General features: G+C 40.7%; 1 protein-coding gene across 2 annotated transcripts in view; it reads right to left on the reverse strand.

The window, feature by feature from the left end:
* EVA1C (eva-1 homolog C) overlaps positions 1-12,251 on the reverse strand; it is a 36,113-nt gene that overhangs the window by 21,362 nt on the left and 2,500 nt on the right. Inside the window, exons 1-2 of one of the 2 annotated variants that reach the window (XM_042867119.1) lie at positions 3,545-3,608; positions 338-534 (exon numbers count right to left, since the gene is read on the reverse strand). In XM_042867119.1, the coding sequence (XP_042723053.1) occupies positions 338-409 (72 nt within the window). In that variant the 5' untranslated portion in view covers positions 410-534; positions 3,545-3,608. Of the gene's footprint in view, positions 1-337; positions 535-3,544; positions 3,609-12,251 lie in introns of those variants that run through there. The other variant, XM_042867118.1, reaches the window with a different exon arrangement.

Genomic DNA, 12,251 nt, shown 5'->3' on the forward strand with positions numbered 1-12,251 from the left:
TGCTGGGGATAAGGAAAGCCCATGTGATAGATAAAGGCTGGTCTACTGAGCCATGACAGATATTTGATTAGAAGGGAACTGATTACTTTAGGGAACATTGAGAATGTGGTTTTAAAAGTAAGGCTTATCAAAATGGAAGGAAATCTACACAGCTTTCACAGTCTACGGTAATATCTTGCTGGCCAGATGAATCCTTTCGGGTGCAATACTTTTTGTGACAAACTGACAAAAACACGGTGACATTTCATTTAACACTTGCAGTTTTCCTGCAGCATAGCTCACTGCATGGAAGTCTACAGGCATGCTGTGCAAGATGAACCTTTTCAAGATGTGATACCTGCAAGGAGGTGGGTGCCACACAGTTTGTGGGTTCTGTCATTCTGGCTTCAGGCTGTTGTGTGCCACACATTTGGTAGTCTTGCCCGTAAAGTGCTGACTGAATACTTATTGTTGAATGCCGAGGACAGTGCAGACTCAAACGTTCCCCATCGCAGGCATAAGCAGTATGATTTTGAAGAAGTTTGGTTAGGTAACCTAGAAAATATTCAGCTGTGTTACAACTAGTACAGGAAATGACAAGCTTGTTAGATAATATGAAAATCACAATCAGTCTCTGGAAAAGGGCACTGCAGTCAAGGTTAAACATATGGCCCGCTGCCACAACACCCTGCTTCGGTCAGTCTTTATATGCCAGTAACAGCCAGGTCTGGAGAACAGCAGTGCTGTGGCACTGTCTCAGGGCTGCATCAGTACCCCGGCAGTGGCACAGCAGTTGGAGATGCCATTTCACAGACAACAAGGAGGACTCAGGCCCTCCTTGGTCATGTCTGTTATATCTCGGCTTAAGCCAGCCCTCTGCATTTTGAGGCTTCCTAGCAATTGTGTTACGCACAAATGACAAGGGAGGTGACTCCCTGTGGGCCACCAAGCCAGGTGCTAGGACAGCAGAGAGGAAAGGTTGTTCATAAGTGCTGGACATGGAAGCTGCTGGACAGAAACCCAAAAGCACTATATGCAGAATTTTGTATTTACCAGAGAATATCAGTGTTACCAGGAGAGGAAGAGGTAGGGTCTGCATGCAGCTGTACCATCTGTTTGCATCTTCTAATAAGTAATCCCATGAGCAACTAATGAAACAGCTAATGAAAGCTGTTCTTCTGATTTGTATTTCATCGAGTGGGCACTGTAAGCCAAGATTTCTCTTATCACCACAAGTATTTATAAAATTCATGTCCTGGTGCCCTTCTCTCTGTTCTTGGGCAGAAAACCTCCATGGAAACATGCAGACTGCTACCTTTGACCATTACAAATTAGCCATTGTGATGTGAAACTACCGGGGTTACTCAATTCAAAGAATTTCCTCACCTACACTTATGAAGTTTTGATCAGTATGTATATATAAATACACATAATGAACTGCTGCACTCATCTGAAGTCTGTCTTTATGCAGAGAATATTTGTGGGAAGGAAGAGGTGAGGGACAAGAGAGAGAAAGGACACAAAATATCAGTCTCCATGTGAAGCATGATCTTTACCACTCCCCATCAATAAACACATGGAAATTAGATCCAATACCCAACTTCTCAATATATGGAACATATAACACCAAGTTCATCCCCATTTAGAGCAAAACAACAACAACAAAAACCCAATAGAACAAAACAACAAACAAAATTCCCAAACCCAATCTATTAAGTAATGAGAAAGTACTAAGAGCTTCTCGCTTATTTGTTATGAAAAGGGTTTGCGGGAATTTTAATACTGTGACCATCATTACATAAACATCTTTTTAATTTTCAAAATTGAATTTTTCCCATCCTTGTCTGTTTTCCAATCATGTGGTTGGTCTAATTAAAGGCAAAACAAGTATTATCTCCTCAGAAATTCTGCTTATCCCACTGTGATGATAACAATATTATTACTATTAAGTACAATGGAGAAAAACCGTGTATATTTTCTTTTTTCTTTTCTTTTCTTTTTTTTTTTTTTTTTGTGGCTGAATCAGAAAGAGAACCACAATCATTTTGAATGCTAAAAAATACAAAATCAGTTTCCTGGAAGGAAAAAAATAAGAGTTTGCTCATGCTATTTAATTTTCATATTTGATGCCTTTTTAAGCCCTCAAAAGAGAAAACGATAAAGAGAGAAAGAGAGAGAGAGAGAGAGAAAGAGAAAAAGAGAAAGAGAGAAAGAGAAAGACAGGGAGAAAGAGAGAAAGATGCTTTGAAACAGAATTCCAAGTATTCCAAGTAAACGACGAAACGATGAGAAAAAGATATTCCAATCCTCTGGTGTTTTTACCACCTGCTGAAGCTGGATGAAATTTCAGCTCTCCTATCAGTTGTTAAGTTCAAAGAACAAAGCCTGCTCCACTACTGCCTTTGCCATGCCCCCTCCATAGCTCTAGAGAAGATAGGAGTCATTGGATGCATCTGCCGCTGCAGCAGAGACGTAGGTGAGCTCTGCACCTCACTGGCCTCAGAGTGCTGGCATTGCCATCAGGATGGAGAACATTTCATGACCTGTATTTGCAGCCTAGATCTCATGGAGACCAGCCATGTGGCTTCACACAGGTTAAAAAAAAAAAAAAAAAAAAAAAGAAGAAAAAAAGAAAGCAGAACCCATCCCCTACATTTTCCAGTGTAATTGAGATCACAAATAGTTGAGCTTTCCTGCCAGAACCACTCCTGTGTCAGCCTGCTCCTGAGAGGTGCTGAGTACCGCCAAGAAAATGGGCCCAATGCCCGGCTGCACCCAGCCTACTTCGCTACGGTCTGATACCGCAAAGGGGCCTCCTGTGGCATTTGCTGCCGCTGAGGGCCTTTCGCATTGCCTTTGTAGCATAAAGGGCCACAGTGTAAAAGAGTATTCAGCCCAATGTGAGTAGTGGGCACTCAACACCTTGAGAGATTTCGCCTGATATTTGTAATCATTTCGATTCTTCAGGTTTTAAGTTACGGGGAACCAAGAGTACCGTATACAAAACAGCCCAGTATTCCCTAAAGAATATCAGCTATGTTGTGATTTGGATGAGTTCCCTGGCATCTTAACTGCTACTTTGATCTTTCAAATTCCTAATCCAGTATCTAAGCACCTTTATCCAACGACTGCAACTATTCAATTCTCTAAAAAAATGTCTTTTTAAAAAACGTGCTCTTGTTCTGAATAAGCAACATGGCTCACTTGTAAAATTAGTGTTAGTTGGACTGGTGAAAATAAGACATCATGCTCTCTGGCCTTCCAAGTGGCATTTAAAGTGACACTCGCACAATGAAGGATACTATTTGCACACAATAAAGGATAAATATAGCAATGGAAATTGGCTGCTAACCTCTGATAAGAGAAGTGGTGACGTAGTACTATCCGAACCACTTGTCTCACATGGCTGACCATGTAAATCTCTTTTTTTTTTTTATAATTACTATACACACAAACTACGTAGGCACAGGTCAAGAGGTTAGCCCTTTTACAAGAGTGGTGTAGACTGGGCAGCCCACGCTAGGCAGGGCTTTGACTCTGGTCACAATTTTCTCCTGCTTCTTACCTGCAAGTCTCAAGCTGCTTTCCACTCCTGATGCTGGCACTCCTCCCTGTCCCAGGGCTCTGCCTATCCTGTGCCCACCTAGAAGACTGGACTGGACAAGGCACAGTGCTTTCTTGGAGGCTGCTGCCTATACAGAATTCTTCTCAGCAAGAGCAGTGCTGCAGTGGCACAGGCTGCCCAGGGAGGTGGTGCAGTCGCCGTCCCTGGAGGTGTTCAGGAGCCGTGTGGATGTGGCACTGAGGGACGTGGGCAGTGCGCGTGGGGGGGGGTGGGCTGGTGGTTGGACTGGGGGATCTGAGAGGTCTTTTCCAACCTTCATGATTCTGTGACTCATCTTCTCCAGACCATGAGTATCCCTATATTGTTTACCAGAAATTGGACAGAAATGCACTGCCCTCAAGGCAACACATTTAGCTGAATGACAATGTAAGGTTAGGCAAAAAATATGTTCTTATCTCTACAATTAATAGCAGCTCTGATTATCAGGAGAGAGGGCATTGTAACAGTTGAATGGGTCTGTCACTCTTTCTGAAGCACGCTTCCTTTTCTGCATTTCCCTCTGCTGGCGCAATTAAATCAGGTCATCCAAAATAGGCAGCAGGGTTGTGTCACCATACAAACCAGACTACAGGACTGTGTCACTTTCAGGCACTGGCCCAGCACATTGTCTAGGCTGCAGACACTTGGGGGCACAATTTGTTGCTCAGAATCCCCCATTTTGTTTTAATTAATCAAAGTCTGTTACTTGTAGATTCTGAGAAAACCTTTTTGTTTGGTTGGCTGGTTGGTTTTGTTCTCATTTCATTATTTTTTTCTCCCCCCCAAAATAATAAACATGACTTCTTTAAAACAATATGAGACTTCCGAGAAAATGTCAATTGTAGTGAGGTCTGGCTAAATCAGAGAAACTTGGCAATACTACAGTGTCCTAATAGCATCTGTATGCCCCTGTGTGAAAGCCCCACTAGTCGCTTTCCCATTTATCCAAGGCACATTCATGAGCATTGTATGGAGTGCTCTGCATGCAAAATCATCTCGAAGACGTTACAGACTGGCTCAGAAGTTAGGCCTGAATCATACATCCCATTGATTTGAAGGCCAGAAGGTACCATCCCACTCAACTGTCTGCATAACCCAGACTGCTCATTCATTGTAACTTCTTACAAAATACCAATGCAAAACCCAAGCGTAATCCTTTCTTCCAGAATTAGCCAAATTAGTCACAGCATCAACTGTGTTGACAAAGAACTCCAACTAAAAAAATGTAGCACCAGAAAAATGCACAAAACACTGAGACCAAGCAGCTAAACAAAGATTTAAGCCTTATGGATCACTTCTTGTTGCAAAGGAGGACAGTAACGACAGAGGCAGACTAAAATAACTGGCTTGAGAGAGTTCACATTGTAAATAGAGACCTCTTTGTGTAAAACACCTCTTACAATATTGTAGTTTTATACTCAACACTTGCTCCTGGTACTATTGCTTTGGATAACAATAATAATGAACATGAAAGTAAGAAAATCTATAAAGAAACTTTTTTTTTTTTTTTTTCCCTGCACTTCAGGCAATTGAAAAATTGGGAACTTACATTTAAAAAAAAAAAAATAATAGAACTATCAAAAAGCCTGGAAGTGGGCAGCTAAGAGAGGTTTTCCACCTCCAGTGTGTGGCAAAAGACAATGCAGGATACTCAGATACACTGTATTCATTCCTCATGGGGGGGGGTCACTGGCACAATGCCTTAAGGCCCTTTTTCAGCTGTCAGCATTAGGCTATAGAAATGTGTATATTCTGTCTGGCGTGCAACTCACCACATGAAACATCAAGGAGAACAGCAATCTGAGCTGCGAGTCTACTGCCTAGCACATATTAAATGCAATCTCAGCGTTGACTGACACAATGTCTTTTGGCAAGACAGCAGCTCTGTAATATTTTTACAGCCTGAAGCTGAGTAGTACACAGCCTACAAGGATTGTCAGAGTCAGAATATACAGATTAAGGAATATTGGTTACTGTGCATAGTCCTATCTAGCCTAATTAGCACAGCAATTTGCAAGCATGTTGTAAAGATACACAAATCCATTTTAGATCAAAATAGATCAAAATAGCACTCGCATTGTTGTGGGAGACACAAAAAAAGCTAATCATTTCAGTACATCTAAATAGTCTCCCGCAGCTTTCAGAAGAATTATGCCAACAGGTATTAAAAATACACAAGCAAGACTGACGAGTTTCAAGGAAGAGATTTCATGCAGTGATAACAGAATCATTGATAAACTCTACTACAAACACCATCAGAGGCATCAATCTGACATTTATTGGTATTTATGAACTAGCTGCAGTACTTGTCCAGCACTATATTCTCCATCACTTGTGAAAGAAGTATTGAACAAAAACAAACCCCCAAGTTTCCTCTCCCTCCCTTCTGCCACATTCTCTGTTTGTCTATGGAGTTGTTGTTGCTCAGAGCTACTTGCCCTACCACTGTATTCTTTTTCATCCACCAAATGCCTTGTAAGCATACTGCCTGTCTTTCTAGAAAGATGTGGTCTTACAATATTTCACCTGGAAGAAATATCCTTGGGCAGAAGCACTGATCATTCTACTTACCATTCCAAAATGAGCATAACAGTTTAATTCACACATAAAAATCCATATTTGATTAATGTGCCTTATATAGACACTAATTTGACTCAATTTCTCTCACTTGCTCATTCTTTCAGTGAAGATTTTCCCACTATTTCTCTCAACATCCATACAGCCTGCCAAGGACTACTGTCCTAACAACTTCATCCTTTTGCTTGCACTGAGGGTGATGGCTTGAAGAAGCCATCTTCTAGCCATCACACTAGGAAAACTTTTTACCCATAATTTTATATTTGATCTTATTGAAACCATTTTGATGGAGGGGTAGACGCTCACTTAGAAAAACTGGGGTTAAATCTCATGCCTGTGATGAGCTGGTAACTATTAAAAAAAAAAAAAAAACCCATTTCAAAACGTCAAGTCTGTTTTCAGAGATTCCAGAGTTGTTACATTTCTTAGAATCAGATCCTGAGAGTTTTCAGTTTAACCACCGTCAAAAGACATAAAATGTATGCGACTGTGCTCTGTCCCTCTGCCATTCCGTTCCTCAGCACCTGCTGAGCTCAGTGGCCAGTTTCAAGCATGGGATGGGATAGAGGGATCAAAGAAATAAAGCTGTTACAAGTTTCATGAAAACTGAAATTGCCCCGAGTTGACAGGGCAAAATAAGAGCTCTCACTTTCAATTCAATCCCTTACTCATGCTAAAAGTAAACTGGCTGCTGAAGACATAGCACACACATACTGGAGAGCTAATCAGCCTGCTGCTAATGGGGCAACCTGTTTTCATTGGACTTCATGACAGATTGAGGATTAAGCCTTCAGTAAGAAAATACTTCAGTTAAAAATGAGAATGCTTTTGGAAAAGTATGGCAATCAAAGCAGGCATTAGTGATGAAGAATTCAGGTTTTCTGTGAACTGCTTTAGCAGCTCGTGTACTTTTGAAGGAAATTGTTCTGTGTGATTTTTCGCTCATTATCAGAACCTATGGACATAATCATCTTATTGATCATAACTCCCTCCTGTCTGCTAAATCTGAGGATCAAATTAAGCAATGGCCTAATTCCACCTGAGCTAGAGAAGGGACTCAGGTAATGAGGAGATAATTCATCCTAAGAACTCATTCAAACCTAAATATGCGAGCAAGGTTCGTTCAGTGAATAAAAGCACACACACACAGTACAAACCATGAGCTTTTTTTTTTTTTTAAGAAAACAAACAAACAACAACAAAGTATCACAAAGGAAGACTCGACCACCTGTAACTTTTTGGTTATGCCAAATGTGCTTGTTTCTACAGGTACCACATACATAAACTCCTTGTACCCAGGCCGCCCAACACAGGCTTGCAGCTATGCATGAAATGTTTGCAGAGTGGGGAAACCCATGAATCTTGCACTAACAGGCCAGAAGACTACTCTCTCTGTCATGCCCTCCCACAGCTATTCTGTTTCATTCAGACTGATGGTTTCATGTTCCCTTGCACTGTCATCTTGGAGTGATGCTTATTTTCATTCTATGCCAATGGCTCTCTAAGGAAATTAGAAATCTCGACACCCTTCTTTTCTCACATTTTCTTTCCTTCTTTCTCTCCTTCCCTCTCTCTCTCTCCCAGTGTACATACATACCCCAGTGGCTCTACTGCAAATCGTTAGGAAGAATAGTATACAACACTTGGTAGACTTGGGTAAAAGCATCCAGCAGTTCCTTAGTAAGCAGTGTGCTACAAAAGCCTGGTGATTTGGGGCTGTTAAACTCTGTGCTGTAGTCAGTCATAGCTCTCTCAGCTATTCCATAAAGCCAAAGAGACAAATATTTGTCCTGTGACTTACGATGCTGAGAGGAGATAAAATATTTGTAAGAGAGGCTGCAAAGTTCCTTTCTGCCCTTACCAAAACAAACTTCTTCTGACAGGAGACAGAGTAGCTTCCTCTAGTGCTATTAACAAGAAGTAACAAGAGAAAGGCTCAGCAGGTGGCAATTTCATCTTGGAGACAGAATGAATGAATCACTGTGCCCCAGAGACAGCAAAGGTACGATCTTCCCAAAGACTGCAAGTAGGAGGACCTCAAAGTCTAGAGGAAATATTTACTTGAAAACTTGGATTTATGAGCTTGAATTTCCATGTAATCTTGAGAAGGGGTGAGTGGGTGGGAGCTCTATTCATTACCAACCCCTCAGAAAGCAAAATACAGGTTTCATTTTGCAAAGAGAACCTTGAGTTAAACATTGAATCTCATGTACACTCCTCTATTTTTGACACTCAAAAAATCAGATCACAAGGAATAAGATAAATTAAAGACAAGGGAATTTCCTTATTGAATCACTAAATCCATCCCCTGACAGCTCTTATCTGAAGTGTTAGGAAAGCTTATAGTTGAGCAGTTCAAACCAGAAAAGCAAAACCCCACAACCCACTACTCTCATAGCTTGATGACTTTATTTACATTTCTTCTTCCCCAGCTCAGTTTTATCTGAAGAAATGAAAAGTCCAAAACTGTAAAATGACTCTGAAATAATGAATGCTTGTCTTCCCATTCAAGAATAAATACAATGAGGAAAAATAAACAGATATTTGAGCGTTGAGACCCCAAAGCCTAGTGAAATTGTTGGCAATCCTTCCAGTGACCACCACAGACTTAGTCAAGTCTTACATTATGAGTGATGTTTTTAAATTAATTCTAAATTAAGACCCAAACAGTGCTGGTATTTAATTTGTTGCCAGCAACCACACAATAGACCTTTGAAACAAACTCTTAAAATGCATAGAAATTCAGATGAAATGACTCACCAATGCTGAACAAATAGGGCACAACCACACCTTCTTGTGCTCTTCAGCCTCTTTAGGACGCTATTTTCTCTGTGTTTGGTTACATACCAAAATATTTTAATTTTAATTGTAGATTACAGTTGGAAGTTGACAGGCTTCTGATAACTGGTGACCGGTCAGACAGTGCCTTCTCTGTCTGGAGACACTTCCCATCAGAATAAGAGTATTTATTTGGAATAGGTTTGTAATCATTTTCCCTAATAAAGCTCAGACTGTCCAGAAGTTCTGTCTAATTGAAAAGGATATCTGTAATACACAGAATGGGAGGACAGGAGGAGCTAAGTTCTGCTATTTATTTTAAATAAAAATAACATGATAGGTACCAACCTAACTGCATGGATATGAATAAAGAATGTTCCTGCCCCAATGCTGTGTAATCTGAAAGACAGACTCAAAGACATCGATCTCCACACAGAGGTGCTTAGGAAGTCATGTTTCTTAGAGGTTTGTATCTCATATCTGAATTTCCCAGTGTTGGTTGGGAGTGATGGTGGGGATGTGGAGACCAACAAACTAAGCTTTAACTCACTCACAGAGAACTGTTGGAGCAACATCCTCCCTTGGGGAAGCTAGTGGAGCCTGGCTGCTTAAGCTACCAAAATAAGTAGGAATTTAATCGAGCCAAAGCCTCAACAAAGTTTATTAAAATCAGTGGATTTAACAACAAAAAAAGCACTAGGCAAAATCCATGTATAAAATTGGATTTCTCAAGTCCCATTCCCTCAGGAAAGCAACTGGAACTGCAGAGATCAGCCTGAAGCAAAATCTTGGTTCTCACTTCTAACACACACCCCTGTTTCACAGAATAATTTCCAAATCCAAACCCACCCTACTTTAAGAAACTTTAAACCAGATTTTGAGGTTTAACTCCCATATTACTGAAATGAAACGTTTCTAAAATGAAATGTTCCTCTTTAAACAAAGCAACCAAAACTTGCATTTGACATTTACAAGCCAGTATCAAGAAGATGCATCACTGACATCACTCCTTTTAGCACCTCATTATGTATGTTGGTGGAAGTACAAGCTCCACTTGCCACAATGAATCAACAGAACTGACTCCAGAAAATTTATACAGGATTTTATCTGACGAATGTAAAGCCAAGAAAAAAAACCCTCTCTGCATCATTGTGGTTGGTCTTGATTGATCCTGCCACATTATTACAAACAAAGCATTTGCTCAAAGTATTTGTTTGCTTTCCTTTTGCCTGGGGGAATCTGGGAATCAGTAAATGCCACAGAACTTAATGGAAACTTTTAATGCAGAAAAGCCACAAGATGAGATTATATTTCTTGGGTGAACTGGTTTGCTTTTTCATTAGATCCATTTGTTCTCTATTATTAGGCCAGAAGATTGAGTCTATGGAGTTAAAGTAATGCCTAGTTCTGTCTGAACTTTCTGGAAGACAAAAGAAAAGTTGACACCAGTGCACAAAGGTTAAAAGGTTCTACCTACAAAGCAGGCCACTTTCTCTGTTCACATCCACAGTCTTTCTTCAGCCCAGTTATGCAATCACACAGTTACTTCATTTCTGATCTTCGGTTACAGACACATTTCTTGAAAGCTGCCCAGAAAACCTGGCTGGGACTAAGGTAAAGAGAGGACAACTGAGTGATGAATTGAGCAACGGAAGCCAGTTCAAGCAGAAGGCCTACGCTCAATGTAGCTCGTGGAGGAGGAAGAGGAGAAAAAAAAGAAGTGAAATACTCGTTCTCCTTTTTCATATCTTCTTGTAGGCTTCCCTAAGTGCTGCTGGTGAGGAGTTTGTCCTTAGAAGAGTTCATTTTTGCCACAGAGCAGGAAAAGGTGGGAGAAGAATCAGAGCTAGGGCAGAGAGCCAAGGGAAGAGCCCAGTGCTTTTTCCATAGCTAACCTAGAGAGCAGGGGGTTGAGACAAGGAAGCAGTGACTCCTGCTGTTCAGAAGGTATGCTCTTCTCAACAACTGCCACCATCCCCACTGCACCAGCCTAGGGATGTCTACTACCACAATATCACTGGTAGCAGGCAGTCGGGCTTTCAACAGAACCAGGATGAGATGTATATTAAATGCAGTATGCAAGCTAGCTGGTCTTGCGAGCTCTTTATTTAGCCTGCTTTGAGAACCAGTCCAGGAGCATAGAGGAGTGGTGAGGAAATAGCTGTCATGTAGCCATCATCTGTTGAAAAGATGTCCCTTTTCACTGCTGACGGTCTCCTGGGAGCCCAGACCAGTAGGGCTTTTAGCTTCCTGAGATTTAGCAAAATTCACAGCAGTCTTCAGTCTCCTGGACTGAAGTCCAGCCTGAAATGTGAAAGTTGCAAGTGGGCACTGAGAAAAACAACATGAGGACAGAGCTTTGCCAAGTAGGAACAAAACTGTGGATACGATTAAAAATTTTGGTGAAAAAAAGAGTTTGAATGTCTTTGGAAAAGCAGATAATAGGAAGAAAATTCTCTACCTCAAACCAATATGCACAAAGATCTAAGGAAAAAAAACTGTGGATTCTCTCACTCTTTCTCCACCCTCCCCTAACCTTCAGCTTTCATATTCAAATTTTGGCTTACATGTTCGGATTTCACTTTAAGAAAGGAATCATTCCAGAAGACTGCAGACTTGAGGACTAACCTCTAATTTCAATAACCAATATAAACAATAAATATGTTCTTTGTTGCTACCAAACTGCTAGAGAAGAATAGACTACATGGATCTTTAACTACCCTGCTTATCAACATGACTTTACCTCAGATATCTCCTGTTACTAAGGAGCAGCTAATTTTGCTTACTGAGTCCTTCATACTCAGTTGATTTAGAACTCTGCTGCCAGATTCTTGTTTCAGAATATTCTTCTGTCCAGAAAATACCAATTCACATACCGATTCATAAACCATTAGTGCACAGTGAAAAAATGTCTCCAAGCAAACAAAACAAAACACTTCCATAGTTAAAAGCTAGGCTAAGAAACGCAAGAACAAGAATCTGCAGCTATATATCCTAGGAGAGCAAGTGCAATAACAAGATCATGATGACAACCGAGTTGCAATAGCCAAATGAAGGGATTCTACTCACAGCCAGCACTGTGACCCTGTGTCTTATGAAAAGGGAGGGACAAATACTGTGAAAGTTTCACTGCTTCTGTTCTGTGAAGTGATCCATAAAAAATGGCCACTGTTTACTAAATGGGGAAATAAATACAAGTCAAACATTAAAAAAAAAAAAACAAAAAACAAAAAAACAACCACAAACTTTCACTATCTACATATATTCCTGTCTGCTTTTACCCTCCTGCTTTCCAAACCACCAGACAAATCCG

This window comes from Lagopus leucura, unplaced genomic scaffold (genome assembly GCF_019238085.1).
Source record: "Lagopus leucura isolate 7727_CA_CO unplaced genomic scaffold, USGS_WTPT01 Super-Scaffold_100001, whole genome shotgun sequence".
Classification (NCBI taxonomy): domain Eukaryota; kingdom Metazoa; phylum Chordata; class Aves; order Galliformes; family Phasianidae; genus Lagopus; species Lagopus leucura.